The sequence below is a fragment of the Saccoglossus kowalevskii genome, chromosome 4 (genome assembly GCF_978046115.1).
Source record: "Saccoglossus kowalevskii chromosome 4, keSacKowa6.1, whole genome shotgun sequence".
NCBI lineage: Eukaryota > Metazoa > Hemichordata > Enteropneusta > Harrimaniidae > Saccoglossus > Saccoglossus kowalevskii.
In genome coordinates, this window is record NC_140644.1 from 23,888,762 (window position 1) to 23,908,029 (window position 19,268).

At 35.1% G+C, this 19,268-nt stretch overlaps 1 protein-coding gene across 2 annotated transcripts; it reads right to left on the reverse strand.

Annotated features, from left to right (window-relative positions):
* Positions 1 to 7,070: 7,070 nt before the first annotated feature.
* Positions 7,071 to 18,306, reverse strand: LOC146747205 (uncharacterized). Of its 2 annotated transcripts, XR_014929186.1 has the most exons (4): positions 17,846 to 18,306; positions 14,743 to 14,931; positions 12,858 to 13,076; positions 7,071 to 8,142 (listed from the first exon to the last, which is right to left on the reverse strand). XR_014929186.1 is itself a non-coding variant. In XM_085498563.1 (3 exons), exons 1-3 carry the CDS (start codon positions 18,295 to 18,297, stop codon positions 8,106 to 8,108), a joined length of 678 nt encoding a protein of 225 aa, XP_085354689.1. In that variant the 5' UTR covers positions 18,298 to 18,306; the 3' UTR covers positions 7,071 to 8,105. The 2 variants fall into 2 exon arrangements, 1 of the variants encoding a protein (XP_085354689.1); XM_085498563.1 differs by lacking the exon at positions 12,858 to 13,076.
* Between the last annotated feature and the right edge of the window lie 962 nt (positions 18,307 to 19,268).

The following is a 19,268-nucleotide window of genomic DNA, read 5'->3' on the forward strand; positions in this document are numbered from 1 at the left end:
TAAAACAAAATTAGCTTGAAAAGACAGTGGATTCGAGTCCCAGTTTCCAGATACGTTTTGTTAAAGTTTCAATGGCGTTCCCTATATTACGAAAACAATGCAGGCAACAGACGAATATCTTCTGTGGTATTGTGGAATTTATACAGTGTCTGTGAAATTGAAACTTGCAATTGTGGGAATTAATCGAATGCGACTTGTCTACAGCAAAATAAGTCTCAAATATTAGTCCATACATTTATTTTCAAAATTTAACAACTTGTAATGGTGGAAGTTAATTAAACATGACTTGTCTACACCAAAAGAAGTCTCAAATATTTGTCCTTACATTTATTCTCTCAATTTAACAACTTGTAATGGTGTAAAATTATTATACGAGAGTTGTTTACACCAAAACAAGTCTCAAGTATATATGTCCACACATTTATTGTCACAATTTAACCACTTGTTAACATCAGTTGACATAATGCAACTCAAATAATGCAACTCAAATAAATTCTTTGAAAAAGTGTTTTAATTGTCATGCGTACCTTTAACTTGTAGTTAAAAAATATTAACAGCCAACTTGTTAATATAAAAGGGGGTACAGTAACATCCATTATTTAATTGTAGGACTAATGATCTGAGCTAAAAGACACTCCTCATGCAAACATCACACCTTTCTGTATAAAATTGGCATTTGCCCCCCCCCCCCCAAATGACAATTTATAAATGGCCATTCTCCAATCTCGTGTTAAAGTATGGTTGAGATTCTTAGTAAGCTGACAAATTATGTTCGCTGTTGAATAAAGGTCAGCATACTTCGAACTTTGATGAGCCGACAAGTGTAAGTTTGTAGGTGCACAAAAACAGTGCTGCACTAGTATAACTAGTGTTAAAAAGTATACGCCCATCTTGGAGAGCACATTACTAACACGTGCACTTATTTTGACCATATATTGAAAACATGCTAGTTTCACAAAAGTTAAACTTTATTATGAAAATTCACCATAATACTTGGGTATAATACTTGACAGATTTTAACTTTTCTAAATAGCTATGTTTAGTTTTAGCTGAAAATAATGCTGATCTATTAATCAGACTAGGTGAAAATATATCTAAAATAAATATGTTTGTCTTGCATTATTAATGTTAATATCAATTATTTCATCGTCAGCTGCTTTCCTAAAATCTGGGGAAATGTAATCTGGTAGTGGAGCAGCAACATTCTTTTTTTAGCAACGGATTTCTGTGGAAACCTGCCAGCCCATTTTTCTTGCACCTGCAAAAAGTCTCAGATTATGTCTATTGATACAAAGTTAAAGAATGAATATGGTGGTAAATGAGAGCAGGAGTATAACGTTCCACTGGAAATTCAAACTTGTGTACATCATGTATGAAATACAAATTTTCAGTTTATTAATTTGAAATTGTGAAACCATATTGTGAAGAAGTCACTTCAAATATTAACATCCTCCCCACTTTCATGAATGCAGTTCATAGTTTCTCCAAATTCACATACCACTTAATCCAGGGAACTGACACAAGTCTTCTGGGACACCATTTTGTCTTAACTGTTCTTTTTGTTTTCAAACCCTATGAGAATTCCACTCATCAGCAAAGCAATTTAATTCATCTTCCAGTAACGGCATATGTACATATAACAAGCAGCTTCTAAATTATGAAGTTTGAAATGATATGTTTGCACCAAATCAATCCATACACGACAGTTTTTATTAATTTTCTACTTTAAAATGACTACCTCTTGAATTAGGTCATGAATCGGCGTATGTATTATAAGAGTGTGATCGGTATAGATATGTATTATGTACTATAATGGAAGTAGAAATTACAAGTCCCTGTTTTCAGACTTCCTCTGAATTGAATTATTTATTATCAGTAATTTAAAAAATGAAATTATAATAGTTACCTATCCAATCCACAGTCAGGATCATACAGTCCTTCATTCTTCAATGTCTAAAATAAAACAAATTCTGTGCATTAAATTTGTATTGTCAGCTTAAATTGACCATCAGCATTGAACAGAAATGCAAAATTATAAAGTATCATGGCAAATCAGTTTTTTTTCCACCAAGTTTGGAACATTTAATAAGAATCAGCATCATAATACAAAACAGTAAATGCTGCATCAACAACTCCATTCCAATAATTCTCTACATTATTACCGGGTATATAAACACTTTGACTGGTAATGCAGGCATGAACAGAGTTTGCTGAAAACCAGTAATGTAATAAAATACACATACAAATTAACATATAAAATTTATTACAACCTTGTCCATTTATAATGGACAAATACTGATGCACTTACGAGGTACAATACTTTTTTGCAAGTATCATATGAAAATATCTGCTTACAACTGCATTTTAATTTGCGTTAAAAACGTGCACAGAATGGTCATTTTGTGCTTGTTTTCGACATGGCTAATCAGCCACCTCAAGTGCTAAATCCATTAAATAAACAGCCAATGTCAATAAAGTAGCCTAGGTGTTAAAATGGATTAAGTACTGACAAACCAGCTTCTGCATAGGTATGTCTCTAAACGCGTGCTTTTTGGTTGATTTAGTCACCTTTTTTGAACTCAGAAGCCCTCAAAACCTAATATTACTTGTGAGAACGAAACAAATCCGTCGAGATTTCACGTTTTTCCCATGAAAGGGATGCTGGCTGTTCCCTCTCTGGACTCCCTTCCCGTGTATTATACTAGTACTACCAACTCCTACCATGTCCACATTTGGTGCCGCATGTCAAGCTATAAATGGGCATCAGTACTCATTTCACCAAATCTCTCGCTTTTATTGTATTTTAATCAACTGCATATCGCTTAATTTTCGACCGGAAAATGACCATATGTTTCTCACTCGCTTATTAAAAACACTGACCTCTTGTCCAAACACTGATCGAAATGGTTGTTTTAGTCCTAAATTTTGAGGATTCAACGAGTATTAACCATTATTTAATTTCAAACGACACTTCAAATCCATCACACTTTGTATCGTTTGCGTATCTTGTTATGTGAATGTTCCACACCAAGCTGATAGAGCGAGACTGTATTTTTTAAATGAGCCTTAACAAAAAAAAATGTATGGTGCTTAACCGATGATCGATCGAAACAGACTTGTTTTGCAAGTTGTAACAACTACGTTCTGTTGAAGATACAAGACTTCACTTTCGGGGTTATTACCGAAGACAACGTACGACAGCAAAAAAACAATATTTGGTTATGTGAAATTAATTAGCATTTATGTAGGTCCAATCAGTACTGTTGTGTCATCTATTTCGTCAACTGAACGTTACAACCCGGACCTGCTCGTCGATTATTATTGCAAATGTCATTTCTTTTTCCCTGGTCAATGAATTCAGAATCAATTGGGTATAAGTACGTTATTTTAGAACGATTTTCATTTGGTTTCACGTGATAGTTGGTCTGATTTATCATATAGCATTACAAACAGGAAGTCCTCGGCATGGGTCAGAGTACTAGTATACCCCAGACCACTCGTTTTGATGAATGGTCTGCATGTGGCTAATGGGTAAGAATAGAAAATGGATTTCAATGAGGTTGAGATTTTTGAAAACGGATTTTTACTATTGAAATGAAATTATCACGTCTAGGGGTGAATTTTCAATATATGAAGTAATGTTAAAAAGTTGTTCGTCTTGCGTACACCGCAACAACAAAGGATTATTTTTCAATACAGATCTCCAGTCGAGATAGTTCTGTTTGGACGTACCCCCTTTTTAAACTACTCCGCACTGTACTTCCTCACTTGTGTTCACCAACTTTCAATGCACTACAAATATAGCAATGACAACAGTCAATTTGACAAAAACAATTGGCACCTGAGGTAATTTAAAAATGAATTCCAGTTATGTCCGATTCCAACTGTTCAATTACTAGCTTTCCAAACAACCAGGTACCTGAATAGGTTTGCTACCCATACATTGGCTTGGAAAAAATAGATGCATAGAAAAATGTGAATAGAAAATGTATAGCAATTCACACATGACCAACAATTATACTTACTTGATTGGACATGGAGGTTCCATATTTATGAGACCCATCAAAACAGTATAGATCAGTGTGATTTTTTAAAAACATTCAGTCACCTCAGTTCCATAATCAGACCTTGTTCGGCTTGGACATACTGAAACAAATTGGAATATTTTTTGGGTGAAATTAGCCACATTGAATCAAATCACGAAATAATTCATGGATATAGATGTGGATTACAGTATACACAATATAACAATCTTTGTACCTTTGTTTTGCAAAACTGTGTCATAAAAAGTATTTGCATATTACTTTTGGGTTATTATTTGTGGTAAATACTCTCAACCATAGGATCTTGCGAGAAAACCCATCTATGCACCCATGAATAGAAAATGGATATTCCTTTTTTCTATACCCCTTCAACTTATCATATCAGTCAAAGAGCCAAAACCAATTAGGTCCCTAGAAATGAAACCATATTGAATTATAATCTGAAAGCAGAACATCAACAATTTTCAGACAATCACATCACTTGTATGTGTATATGACACCACAATGAATATTCATGCGACTATTGTTCTGTACTGAGCTGGTCTCAATATTTCTGTCAGAATAACAAAATACGACAGGGCACAACTACTTATTTACTTTTATCAATTGTGTGTGGTTTTGTTTTTTTAATAAATATTACTGGTATTTTTATCTCTGTAAACTTCCCTGTAGATTTTTTCTTCTAAAAATTCTCTCTTCAGATTTGTTTTTAAAAATAGTCAATGCTTAACCCCTTCCAGTAGTTTCCAACATGTAATAAGTATTTGTAATTACACTATTCTGTATATATTAAAACAATACAATTATGTAGCAATTCTTTTAATCAATAACATTGAAAAGTATTTTCTTCTGTGTCCAGTACTTCTTCCTAATCTTCCTCTCCGTCTTATTTGCATTTGCTCATAACAATTAACAACTATTACTGCTTCTACTTGGTCTCTGTCATAGTAAAGCAATTGATTTTTATTTAAGATGTTTCATATTGAATGATTTATATGTAATGCAGATACATGAATGATATTTAATGAATATGCATATCTTCATCACATGTTGATGAAACATTTAATTATCCAAATATTAATTAAACATAAAAATAAAGAAAAACAGTAGCACAACATTTGTAGTACATGTATTATTAAATTTAATTGGAAATAAATATGTCAGAGATATTTAACCCAAACAAGTTTTATAGTGTTTACATAAATAGACAAACTGTCAACACTGGCAAACACAATGTCAAGTGTAATATTCAAGTTCACATTATTTTTTTTCAGTGGTTCTCATTAATGCTTAACATATAGCCCAACACTAGCACTCGAATATGAGATAAATGTTCCTTGTTGCATAGATTTTATATTTCTGTCTAAGTCGCCTGTGCATGGCTTTAATTCCAACAAGCTTTCCTGGACCTTTTATTTCTTCCTAATAAAAAAGTACAAGACCCAATATTAACAATACATCACATATTCATCAAAAATTGTATCATTTCTTTTAACAGTTATATTAATTTTAATGACTTGTAAAGCAAGTATGTAAAGCAATGTGTTGTTTAAATAAAAATCCTATTTAAGTTAAGAAAAAAATAACAATAATGACTAAATATTAATTTGTTCGCACATAAGTTTTAAATTCAGACAACTGTTCCTTTATTGCTGCAAGTACTTCATCGGGTGAAATATTTTCATTTCTTGTTATTCCCCAAGAAAGCATTCGTCTTTTTAATGTAGACAAGCTAAATGGAGATGTATAAACATACAAAAATCAATGTCTAAAATACAGAGGTATATTGTGAAACAGTATATGGGAACATACTATACATGTCTGTCACTTTGGGGAAAAAATAAATTAGTAATTATACAATTTTTGTTAAAAGCTATTCATTATTTCCTTTATCAAAAAGAAAAAGGAAAATATTCTTTAACCAGAATCCTAACACTCCACCCCAAGGTTATTGTATATGCCCCTTTAAATAAAATATATTTGTCCTGAAGGGAAGCATATACAATTAAATGTTGTGGGTGAGGGGGGCTTTCTAATTTATATTCTTAAATCGGAGTGGCCCTTATATGCATACCTGCATATGCATATTGTTAGTCCTTCCTCTTGTCACCAAATTAAAAAAAATAATCGTGGACATCATCCATGGCAAGTAAAAATTACTACAATTATTTAACTATTATTACCTGCTCCATAGATGAATTTCAAATATTCTGGAAAGTAAACTGTAGATGTGTACACTTACCAAATAGATCATAATAGAGCTGAAGAACCATGGCTAAGTGAAACCATTACTGTCAAGTCAGCTAGCTACACAAATAGAGCTCCATGCTAACCATAACCCCCAATCCTGCATACTATAGCAACAAACACTGTTTTGTACACATACAGTGGTTGGAGAATATGTTCACAGATATTATACATTAAAAAATATTTGCATTATAGCGTTTATGATAGGAAAAATAGCAAAACAGAAAATGAAGCAGAGCATCATGGGTATTCTCTAGTAATAAACAAATAAAGAGTGCCTACACCACTTTAATATTGACCATTGAATTGAACTTCTACAATTTTGTTAACACACATAATATGTGCAGTAATAGTAAAGATGATTATAATCAATTACTTAACGGGCAAATCCAGTAAAGTGAAATTAAAGAAGCATTTAGTAAACTTAAACATAAAAAAAACATCAGAAGATACTTTATGCAATGGCCCTAAATCAAGCCCATCCAATTACAAAGCATTGCAAATTCTAGTTGTTTACAAGCATTATAAACAGCAGATTCATTACTTATCTAGAAGATCATCACATTTTATCAAAATATCAGTTTGGATTTAGTAAAAAACTAAATATATGCTTGCTTCGTGGACTTAGGAAAGGCGTTTGACAGTGTTTGGCATAATGGTCTATGTTTAAATTTCCTATAAAAAGTCAAAACGTGAGCCACCTCGGTTGCCGTACCGGTGACCTAAAGAGTTGTCCAATTTATTTATTAGCATCCCAAACAAAAACAGACAAAATTATAATTTCACTTTATGATACACTCATCTTTATTACACAGATAAATACTCGTAATAGGTAAAAATGAATGTGATTATTTCGTTAGTAGTACGCCATGATAAAATGAAAGCGTACGATTTATGTATCACAATATTGAAGCAAATATCATTTTCGGATGGAAAATTCCAGTGTGCGTGAACTGGGAATATAATACATGTGCATAATCATCTAGGCCCTTGGCTTCTTTACTCCACGACACCGCACCCCACCAACAATGTAATTATTTATTATTATGTCCCGCCCTCATCCACTTGTCGTCAGGCAACCAAACACAAATAGGCTATCGGATCAATATTTTGGATCCGAAGTGGACGATGGGGGGGGGGGGGGGGCATAAATGTTTCCTCACTGTTTCCACACAGTCCCCAGAGAAGAGTCCTCTCAATCCAAATCAGGGGCAATGGATAAGTATTGTGATGAACCAGCTCTAACCGTACCCACAAACACGCTAGCACAAATATTGAGACCTTAATAATTTCAAACAATGAACAGTATATTATATTATCAAACAGCTAGCAGTCGTACAATGCAAAATCAGTATACTACAATATATCCACAGTAACATTAATCATGAATCACAATTACCACTACACAATTGTGACTGAAACAGCACTTAATGCATACAAATATCTCTACAGTTCAGTGATAACAAGCAATCAACTGTCTCTTTACAAATATCACTATAAACTATCAGCCAGCACTATGCTTTTCACTAGTAGTCTCGATCAGCTACCAACTGCGTGCAAATATCACTGTATGAATTATCAGCCAGCACTATGCTTTTCACTAGTAGTCTCGATCAGCTACCAACTGCGTGCAAATATCACTGTATAAACTATCAGCCAGCACTATGCTTTTCACTAGTAGTCTCGATCAGCTACCAACTGCGTGCAACTCCTTATATAGCAATAGTCTTAATGACGTCACAATATTTGCTAATCGTAATAGCGCATGCCACAACTTTGACCGGACTCCACACAAAGAAGTTCGCTGATTCTGTTCTACACGTTTTGGTTTTCAGCATCCCCATAGTGTTTCCTTGAAAGAAAAAGATGTATAATAATAATAAGGTTTTTACGAGAATACCTCAAAGTATGCACTCAGACAGTACGCCGCGCATCGACAGAAACATAACAAAAGTTCGACAAAAGTCAATAAATGTGAGTTTACGCACATCAAACTGAATCAGTGGAAACCAGCAACCATGTTGTTAACATATTTTCCGTTCAACTTGAGCAAGTGTCCAAAATTTGTTCGCTGGTCAATACAATTTTGGCGGTAAACAAACCACAAATCAAAAATACGTCTGCACTCAAGATCCGACACGGACAATATCTCAGCACAACAACTTCGAAACAACAACTAAGGGAATCACCAGTTAATTTGACCGAGGGGTGCCGGTGAATTTCACATGTTATTGTTAAATAATCACAAGTGCCCCCTAGGTGTGTATTAAAAATTGGGCTGTCCCCCCCCCTTAGAAAAAGTACAAAATATGGTAGCCCCCCCCCCCCCCCATGAAAAATTGTTTTTGAACAATAAAGATTTACATTAATGAAACGTTGCATGCTTCCACGTTCCAGCTCTTCTTCCTGACCTCGTCACTACAGTTTAAGGAACTATTAAGTCATCAGTCTCTATATCCTCTGAACTGTCAACTAGATCATCACCATCAGAGTCCTCTGAGTCAGGGTTGCACATTCTGGTATTTACAGTTTGTAAAATGTTCAGTGAATTTATGTGTTTTTGTTTGATCTTTTTATGATTTTCTGATTACATCACTGGTAATTGCTTTCATTTTGTCTTGTTTGTTCCCTTTTTTGATAGCTTATTATGGTCCAGGTACTTTTCCAACTCGGCTACTGTCAATGTTTTTAGTGTCCCATTCAACACCAAAGAAATCCAGTCATAATCACTATGACTATTTTCCCTGCTTCTCTTTTTGTTGTTTCTTTCTACCTTTTTACCTAATGGTAAAATAGTTTGATGCTCTTAGTATTCTCCAAAGATAAAAGCCCATTTTTGAAATTCTGTGTGATGTTGACATGTGGCTGCCAATCACCTGGCTGTCTTCTTTCACCGTTACTATTCACACATGGACGCTTAAGAAGTGGTACGGCCTCTCACTGTTTGGCACTGGTTGTGGAAAGTTACTCTGACTTATTTAGCAGTGATCGAAGACACCTAAAACAGTGGGCTACTGAACAGACGGCTTACAATGACAGCATGGTTAGTGAACTGCAAGAAATTAGCAACCAGTCTACGGAGTTCATGGCAGATCTTGATAAAACACTGACTTGGTATTTCATGGACTGTCAGATTTAAGTAAAAGAAGAATAAGTAGAGAAAAGAAAACAGAAAAGAAAACGAGATCGTTTTGCAAGAGGAGTTACAGCTTTGTTACAAAGGATGACATCCACTGAGGTAGTACAAAGATGTTTCCCTGATGGTATACATGGTTTAGTAGATTTTAAAATCTCAGATCAAACTGAAGCCAATTTTAAGTTGTCAAAGATGGATGCAGTATATTTGCAATACATTCATCGCAATGTCTTATGTGCTGCAGCTAAGCAGCAGATGATGATGATGAAGCTGTATGATCAACTGAAGTTAAAATATCAGTGCCTGTCTGATAGTTGGAGTGGAGAGAGTTATGAGGATGGTGAAAGTGGTTCTTATTATCCTGGTGATAGTGCCGATACTGATGGGAATGGAGAGGATCAAAAATAGATGCCTAGGTTCCATATCTACAGTTCCTCAGAAAGTTGTGTTTTATTAAAAAATATGAAAACTTTTTTATATATTTTTTTATTTATATACATACAAAATATTACACTATATAAATATATTTTATCTTTATATTTTGTGTTATATTAGTGTGTTTGCTTTTCACAAACTTTGGTTTGTTTTTCTTCATACAGTGGAAAGTGCAGTAAGTTTTTTTTATGCCAGAGAGGTTTATACTGTTGTTTACAAATGAAGTTTCATATTTAATGTTTTATACTAATTTGATTAAGTTATTGTTGTGCAATAAAACAAACAAACAAACAAACTCTTTCTCATTGCAGTATGTTCATCACAGCAGCCGTCGTCTATAAAATATATGTGAATAAACCCAGAAAATTATACACCCCCCTCCTTCACCCTTGGAAAAATTGCTAGGCCCCCCTTTTCATATACAGAAAATGGAAAGCCCACCCCCGGAATTGCCCGGCACCCCCAGGCCAGATTAACTGGTGATTCCCTAACCCAGGGAAACCGAAACAGGAGCGGTGGGGAAATAACCCAGGGGGAGAGTGATTTCGAGCTCGCTAATAAACGGTTATTACATCCAACTCGTCGTCGACCTGAGTATCACTACAGTTTATTATCATGACAAGTGTGATACTCGGTTGTAGCGAAGTCGAAAATATATTGTCGAGCATCGATATTCACTATACACACATTATAACTACATAGCACATATTTAACAATTGTCATTTTCCATATGTAAATATCAATATAAGCTCATATAATTTATATATTTTTACTGACCACGGAACGATAACGCGTTTCGCTTAGCAATCAGGAAATCGCGCGAGAAATCCCACAGAGCGGAAGTGACGTGCATTTTATGCTTTTGAAATGTTGAAATGCATTTTTTTCGCCATCAAGGTCCAAGGACCAACAAAGCAATCAAACACCAGTGTTGATTTGTCGTTGTAAAATGTGTAATTCACATTTGTGATCAGTTCATGGCTGGCGACGAGCGCCTTGGAGCGCAGCGACGTTTTTCTAAACTGTTCAGCCTCTGGTCATGTATACAATTATCAGCTATTTGAATGACCTAACTATTATCTTTTCCATTCGTGAGTGGCCTTTCAAATGCTAATTACTTGACAATTACATCAGTAAAGCGTTATAGCCGGAGTGTCTTCATCGCGTGGCAACTGTAAAGTGTATAAATAGTCCTAAAAATGAATTTAACTAAAACAATTGGTTGTTTTAATCTAAATAACGTAGAATGCCTAGAGTAATATTAATTTTTAGTATACTTTGATATTTTCATAATAACTAAACAATCAAGTGGGGATTATTCCATTCATTTTTTGAATTTTTGGCTCATTTTGCAATTCATCTGATTTAAACTTGTGATGTTCGATGCATGCATGTATATAATACCAATTGCAGTGAACACTGAATTTGCAAGGGTATCAACAATGTAAAAACAAACATTTGCCTTCAGGATAATAAGTGATATCAGATAATAACCTTTTTATTACATGATCAAGTGTCCAAACTTAAATTATTTCAAAGAAAAACGCTTCCTATTACAATCATATGCTAGTTAAGTTTTCAGTTTGAACTCTTCGATAGGTTGTCACAAGTCATTTATACCTTTTGCTAAGTTAATCAATAGTTTATGTTTATGTTTTCTTAAGATTACTCTAAACAAATTGGAAATAGTACAACCAATTTGTATTTCTGTGTCCTTTATTCCAGGTGTACAAGTAGATACAGATTGTTACAAAATTGGGTACGTTTAACTTTTTTTCTCATAAAAGAGAAGTCTTGCAAATGCTAAATAATTTTACATTCGAAGGAGAAATAAATAAACATTTGGAGGAGAAGCTGTCTGCACACATGATAGCCAAATTCTTGCAGGAAACAGTGTATTCTGAGGAGAAAGCATGTCCATCTATAACTGCTACTACAAAGAGTGTCACAAAAGAGATTCGAGAATATAAAAAAAAATAAGCATAGAGAGCAGGGTCTGAAAAGATGGGAAGAGTTTATGGGTAAGGAATACAAACTACCATGTGCCCAGCCCCATCCGCAAAGCTGTTCAGCAGAAACGAGTTCAAAACCAAAAGGTAGCGACATGGTATCCTCTGTTTATGAAGTAGTTTCATGTACTTTGGAAGGAGAGTTGAAGGAGCTGGCGCAAACCAAGGAGCAGGAGTTGTGGCAATGTGGCATCTAACATTGAAGAAACACAAAACATCCAAAAATTGGAAGAAGCTCAAGAAGAAATATTTGACCTCAAAGACTATCTAGATGAGCTTCTTACTGATAAGAAAAAGCTACTTCACATTTTGAGCAACATTACAAGCACCATGTCTGATAGAGTCAGTACAGAGAAGAAATGCAATGTCCTATTGAAAGAGTATAGAAAAACGCTTCTTCCTTACACCATCCACAATTACCATCTATTGGAGGGGGGAAGACAAAGGTGTAGTTGACTGTCTTTTCAATTTCTTTTGTGGCCTTCATAGCCTTGTCCAGTATGCTGAAGTCACAGATGCTGCTATCCTTCAAAGTACGGAAGCTGAATTTGGATCTGATATACCTTCATTCAATCCAGCATATAACAGAAAACAAGAGTCCCCAGTGGCGAGGCTTGTACGCACTTCCTGTAAAATCTTTGCTTGAGGTGGCGATGAGAAATGTTGATGTCATGGTCCATTCAGTGTCTTTGTCAGAGATTTCTTGCGAGAGAAGAGTTTCAGATCACTACCACTGGTGCCATATCGAGGTAATCGATTCAATATTATTCTTACTAATGCTAGTCATATGTATTTTCTGCATAAGAAAATGACAGAGTTCTTGGATATTCACAAGTCGAATGCTTTCCATAATTCTGTTCTGCATGATCTGAAACAGCCTTTCTATGTTACTGGATGTAAAGCATTTGGTCGTTTCTCCAAGCTTGTCACAACACCCTTTTGGTGCTTGTTGGAGAAAAAAGAAATTAATATTTTGGATATGAATACCTATTATCTGCAGTTACTGTGCTTTCGTCGTGATGCCTCCAATAATATAGAGAAAATCATGCTTGGCAACCTTCTACCTTTTGGGGAAGACACAGAAATACAACGAGATGTGATCTATGATTACTTGGCTGAACCAGCAGACGAGTATGATCATCATGTTGTCAGTATCCTTTCCTGCTCTTGCCATCAATATCCAGACCCAATACAAAGAACACCTACCTGGGGGAAGATATTCTGATGTTACAAAGAATCTGAAAAAGCGTATACAGAGTGTAGAAAAACACAACAAATTCCCTGAGCTGGTGATAGCATATCTAGATATGTTGTTGCACCATCATTCCAATATTACTGAAACATACATTATGTATTGCAATAACGCGACGGGGAGATGGTTGACCACAAAATCTCAGAATGAAATGGCAGTCCTGGTTAAAGAAGCGTGAGAGGATGTGAAACATCTTCGCACTTTATTTGCCAAGCGACGAGACACTATCGTCCATAAGAAACAACAAGCATTACAAGAACAGAAGGCTGTTGCAGAGAGGAAAAAGGCTCAACTTAGAGTTAAAGAGAAGGTGACAGCAGATATGATCCACTATGGATTATGGTATTCCAAATCCTGGATTCATTGGCTACATTCCGAGGAGGATGGCTTAAAGGCCCAGCTTCGTTTTGGGGATACTGTCCTTCAGCAGAAACCATCTACACCAAAAGTGTACACCTTCTCTAAGAAATTATTACTGGATAAAAGAGTGTCTCTGACATGGCAGGAATTGAAAGATAACCTCCTCACTTTGTGAGTGTGATATCAAAATAAAATTTGGCTTAACTAAAACGTGTCAGACATAATTGAATGAAGACATTTATAGCACTGAGAACCAGAATATAGTAATATAATCTCTGTCTATTAGATAAGTGTCACAGTAGTAAATTATTGTTTTAATTAGGAATATAATTAGCAAAGTTACAAGTATAGTTTTCCCGCCTTTCAAGTTACAGTTTCGATGGCTAGTATTTCACCTTTCCTGATCTAGATGAATTTTCACACCGCTCACTGTAACCAAGTTCAGATTTTCCGGCCATCTTCTCATCCTATTTTTAGCACGTTCCTTCTACCATTTCGAGAACTCGTCTCTAGGTCAAAGGTCGGTCACTCAATTAGCATAAAAAAACGTTTAAGAGACGTTCCCAACCCATGTCTCGCTTCTGTACACGGTGAATTCTAACAATCTAGAATAAGTCATATACCATGGCATCGGTCAAACACCATGACAACCAGTTTCCACATAAATACTAACCCAAAAAGTGATCCACACTCAGTGAACAAACCGGTAATAAAACAACATTTCGTAATAGTAAACCCAGTTACCTAGTAAACACTAATACTACGTATGACAATTGCAATTTGATAACTACTTTTAGAACGCGCCAGTTTAACAAAACAGCGACTGCAATTGCCAACCGAAGCGAGAGAGTAAATTTTACGCAACTGTGACGCCGATCGCACATCGTAAATTCACCGAAACAATCAATAGTTCGAACATGTTATTTGTCGCATTTCAGAAGCTGATCTTTACATACCACTACTCAATTTCGTGAGAAACAGCAAAGGTAATCAATTATCAAATACAACACATATATGTGTCAAGCAATACAATTATTGGTTGCTATATTAACGTCCATATCATGCATCATAGTCGATAGGCGCACACCGGAAGTAGTATACAGATCCGTTTTACAATTATGGTATCAGGATTTCTAGGTCAAGTCGCAAAATTCAATCGTTTGGGAATTTGGCACCGATTCGAATGAATCTCGAAACAATGCGTCTTTATTATGTCAATTTATGTGACAATCGGGCAGTATAACGTTTTACAGTACATACTTTTTGTTGACAAGAGACAATTTTTCTTCTTTTGAAGAATATTTGACGCCCTGCTCGTCGACATGTAAGTTCGCGTTCAAGTCATCTTGGATTAGTTCTTGACTGTCATTGGCGTCACGATATATTATGTAATCCTCCCCTTTGATGACACAGAACAATTTCTCAAGAAAGAAGTGTCCCAATGTATACCTTGAGAGAAAAGAACAGTAAAGGATTAGTTCAAATACCATGTACGCACATGTTTATGATTTGAAAGTATTTGTATATGCTCTAAATGTAATGCACTCCTATCTATATATCATATGTTTATTTACTGAAGATTATTAAGATCAGTGTCTGATCCGAACTTGACATACAAGTTAGATCTAACAACATAATATCATTTTAAATATGGTGGTAGCCATTCTAGTCCATGTTGTGTTGGTGTTTCTGTACAGTTTAGACCACGACACATCAAAATAACCGGCCGTTACACATCATCGCTGTGTCATGTTTAATAAATAAGGTGGCCAATATATACAGTCGGATCGTTACTTAAAAATGCGTCTGCACACAGCTTCAAAACAGCATAATTTTCGACTTGCAGATATTACAGCAATACCCGTTCGTTAAATATAATGTAAACAATTTTAATATAGTATTATAACTAATTGTGATAAATAGTAATGTAATACCACAACGTACGACTAATATTTAACAGCCGAGTGCTGGCTGTATATTTAGCGCAATCTTTACCAAAATGCGCATAACGGTTACGGTTAAATTTCAGTATTTTAGACGTTATTCAAGTCTGGTGTCGTAGCAGTGCAAAGATGTCAGTCGACATGATGTCAGACGTGGTCATATTCAAAGAGTTGTGGATGTATTTAGCGGTCGTGATTGTTTTTTGTAGGACAGTTACTGATTACGTCCATATGTTTGTGAAACTTTTGTCTTATGAGAAGGCAGCATCCAGTTCGTGACTGATTATGAATATTGAACGAACTAGGTAGCAGGGAGGCCGGTTTAAATGGTTGTACACTTTCGTTGTTTATAGATGTGTTACGATAACGCTTACACAAACGGATACTTTAGTCATTAATGGTATCAACATGTATTTTGTAATAATATTCTCGTTTTGTAATAATTTCGACACGTTTTATGTAAAGCGATTCAACACTATTTAGAACAAAATGTCTATTTGTTTTGTAATATGTATAGTTCAGGCGTAATTTTTTCTGTGAAGAAGTCAATGTGAATATTCATGGCGAATGCACGAATAAGGAACACAAACACAAAGTTTGACTTTTGCGTTATCCGTGACCTTGAATATATCAGCATACTCGACTTCCCCCTTGCAACAACCAGGCATCGGAAATGATATAAAATGCAACGAAATATACATGTTTTGATTAATTACTGATTTTGGTGAAACCACAAAAAGATTAACGACAGCACGACTTCGGTGCGGGTGAGTCTAATTCGGATAAAATTATTTACTGTAAGACATTATGCTAATCCATCCCTCCCCTAAAAAGTAAAAAGGATTCAGTGGCACAAGATGTAGTAGCAATCGGAAATACAGTTGGCGATTTGTGAGAACAGCAATAGCGTCGCGTCCATTGAATCGTTCAATCAGCAGGCAAATAGCTAATAAATCATAAACTAGCTTGGAAAATAATACATACATAATAATACATTGCATATGGTCTATTGAAAGAGGATATTATGAAATGAAACTAAAGATAATCTCAGTGCCGCTAAAACAAAATAATGATCAGATGAATACCCAGTACGAATTATAATATATTGAGAGAGAATTTCAACATGAAGTTGAAATTGTTGTTATTGAAAATGCTAAAGTCATGGGACTATTTTGATGCTGCATGATACATCAGACAGCTGTCAATAGACTTCATTTGAATTCAGGCCAATCACTGGAAAATGTACATTCCTAAGCCTCGTTTTTTCCGACCCAAATGACTGCCAGTTGTTTTCTGTTTGTTTTCTTTTTAAAAGGAATATAATATAATTAATTAATTAATTTAATTTACGTTTCAGTCTGTTGATTATCATAATTAAATTGCAAATACCCACTAATTCAAGTTAATCACCATTCTGTCACATTAATTTCACCATCTCTGCCATCATCCAATTTAAATTCAATACATTGGTGAAACATTTGGTTGTGATCAAGTAATGTAGTATAAGCCAAGGCTTCTCATTCTACCATAAATCGAGCCGACCCGCATCGCTAGTCCCTGTATCGATTTCCTAGTAGCAGACCTTTTGTTCCAAACCATGTTTTTTTCAAGTGAGAGACCAATTGTATATATCGATCATCTTAGACAGAACAGTACATTAATACATTATAACACCAACCTGCTAATAAAATTTCGAAATGAATTTCAAAAAAGAAAGCACTATTTTGTCAATAAGATGTATGTTACATTTGTTGGCTATTCTGTAATTGCAACTCATAACCGAATTGTCATTACAGTTGTGTAATGTAATTTTATCTCTGATTTATCGAGTACAACTCCATTAATTTAAGTCTTCGTGACACCAAAACGTTATGTTCGCAGCAAACGGCATAATCTGTGTTTCGAATACACTTGAACGCTTCAAAATGCACGTGGACGTGTTGCACGTAAGAAGGCGTTATATCGTTTCATTTGAAGAAGGAGTTGTTCCTTTCATTCAGGGCTACCCTTTCTTTAACCCGGGTTTCAAACAGGCCATATATTTTACTTTATATTTTACAGCATATGTATTAACTGCGCAATACAAGCATTTCCAAAAGGGGTCGGGTACCCCAGATTTGTTTGCATTGATAATAGTTTACAATAGCATAATCTCTGAGTTTACAAACAATGAGAAAATGTTGATATTTATTTTTTGTGAAGCGAGTATGACACGCTATTAAAAGCACCAACATTATGTTGGACCGTGACCGTAAATTACAGATTAAAGTTTTGAAAAAAACCGATATATTCTAAATATCAAACGGCTATACACACAGAGTTGTATGATTGAACAACACTGGTTACTTTTATTTACGTTATTTTGACGTCATGGAAGATATTTGTTAGTAAATAGTGTGAATTATAGGGAACATATTTACCTGTACACGCCGGCAATGATAAAAAAGAATATATTGACGAACTTTATATCCAATCGATATAACTCCTTCTCTGGAAAGGTAAATAGTTTCAACGATGCATTCATTGAGTCGATCAGACCATAGCACATATTATATAATGTCCAGATCGCAAGAATAATAAAATGCAGATATTGTATTCCAGGATATTTTTTCTTGTCAGCAACGGAGGGCGTACGTCTATAGTTAAGCACGTACATCAATAAGGTAGACGCGATGAGTTCGAAAGGTAAAAACAAATAGTACCAGGCTCCTGGTCGACTATGATCGTCGATAAATACATATATATAGTAACCGATCAGACAAACGCCCAGTAAACTGTTTTTGAAGAACAACATCTTGTTTCCAAGTATTCGAAGCATATCCCTGACAGTTGGATCTCGTTGCCAACAGCATCGAGTGAAAATGATCCACATAGCAGCGACAATGGTAGAAGAGAGAGGACAAATTGGCTCTATAAATTCACGGTGACTAAACAAAGTGAAATTCTTACAGTTAGCTGTAGTGGTTCCATCAACAATCAGGCATCCTGTGATTGTCGTTGTTAGCTCTATGATGAAAAATAGACTTATTAACAGGCTAAGGCAAATTACAAATACGAAGATCCTCCAAGCCGAGCACATTTTGAGCCTGTAATAAAACATGAATCTCATAAGAAATACAGACCAATATGTTGGATCGTGCGATTTTCTAATTTGTTTATCCTACATATATACAACGTACTTGTTTCAAGTTAGGATTGTATCCAGTTATATTATTAAAGGGCTGTAGTCGTCGCGTCACGCATGCGCGAGATATATGGGTCTCATATAAACAAAGACGGCGACTTTGACTGTTGCGCAGATCAACGAGTACAAATTGAGACGTTACGAAACTTTAACTAGGTATTTTTAGGTGGTTGGAATATATCGAAGTAGTCACCGGTGGTAATTAGTGCAAGTCGCGCCCAGGTAAAACCTCATACTTGTGATTTCCATTAAAAGAGCGCGTTGGATTGTGGGTAAATCAATGTTTATCAATAGAAATGTCGCACATGCGCGGCGCGACGACTACCGCGCTTTAATTGTAGTAAAATAATTATGGCTTGAAAGCAATAACCACGCTGATTCAGAGATACAACTATTCATTATCATGTCTGTTTGAGAAAATACTAAATATACGTGTGGGACATGTTAATAACATTATTATTCTTAATATAAGAATTAAGGTGCTATTCTGCAAAATGTATTAATAGACATTGGAAAAGTTACTTGCAATGACGAATATTGAAATGTATTGTGTATAAAACATAAACTTTGAGGCTTTCAGTTCCACTAGTTGCTAGCCGAGAATCGAATCTAATTCTTGCTATTGAACTAAATTTGCTAATTGTGTGTACTCTCTGTGT

Bases quoted from the DNA above. Each gene is read 5' to 3' on its own strand.
- LOC146747205 (XM_085498563.1), bottom strand. From the start codon at position 18,297: ATGTGGATCATTTTCACTCGATGCTGTTGGCAACGAGATCCAACTGTC. The intron at 14,932-17,845 runs GTAAATATGTTC...TTTTCTCTCAAG, and splicing joins ATCATTGCCGGCGTGTACAG to GTATACATTGGGACACTTCT. The intron at 8,143-14,742 runs GTATGTACTGTA...TTTTCTTTCAAG, and splicing joins TTGTCTCTTGTCAACAAAAA to GAAACACTATGGGGATGCTG.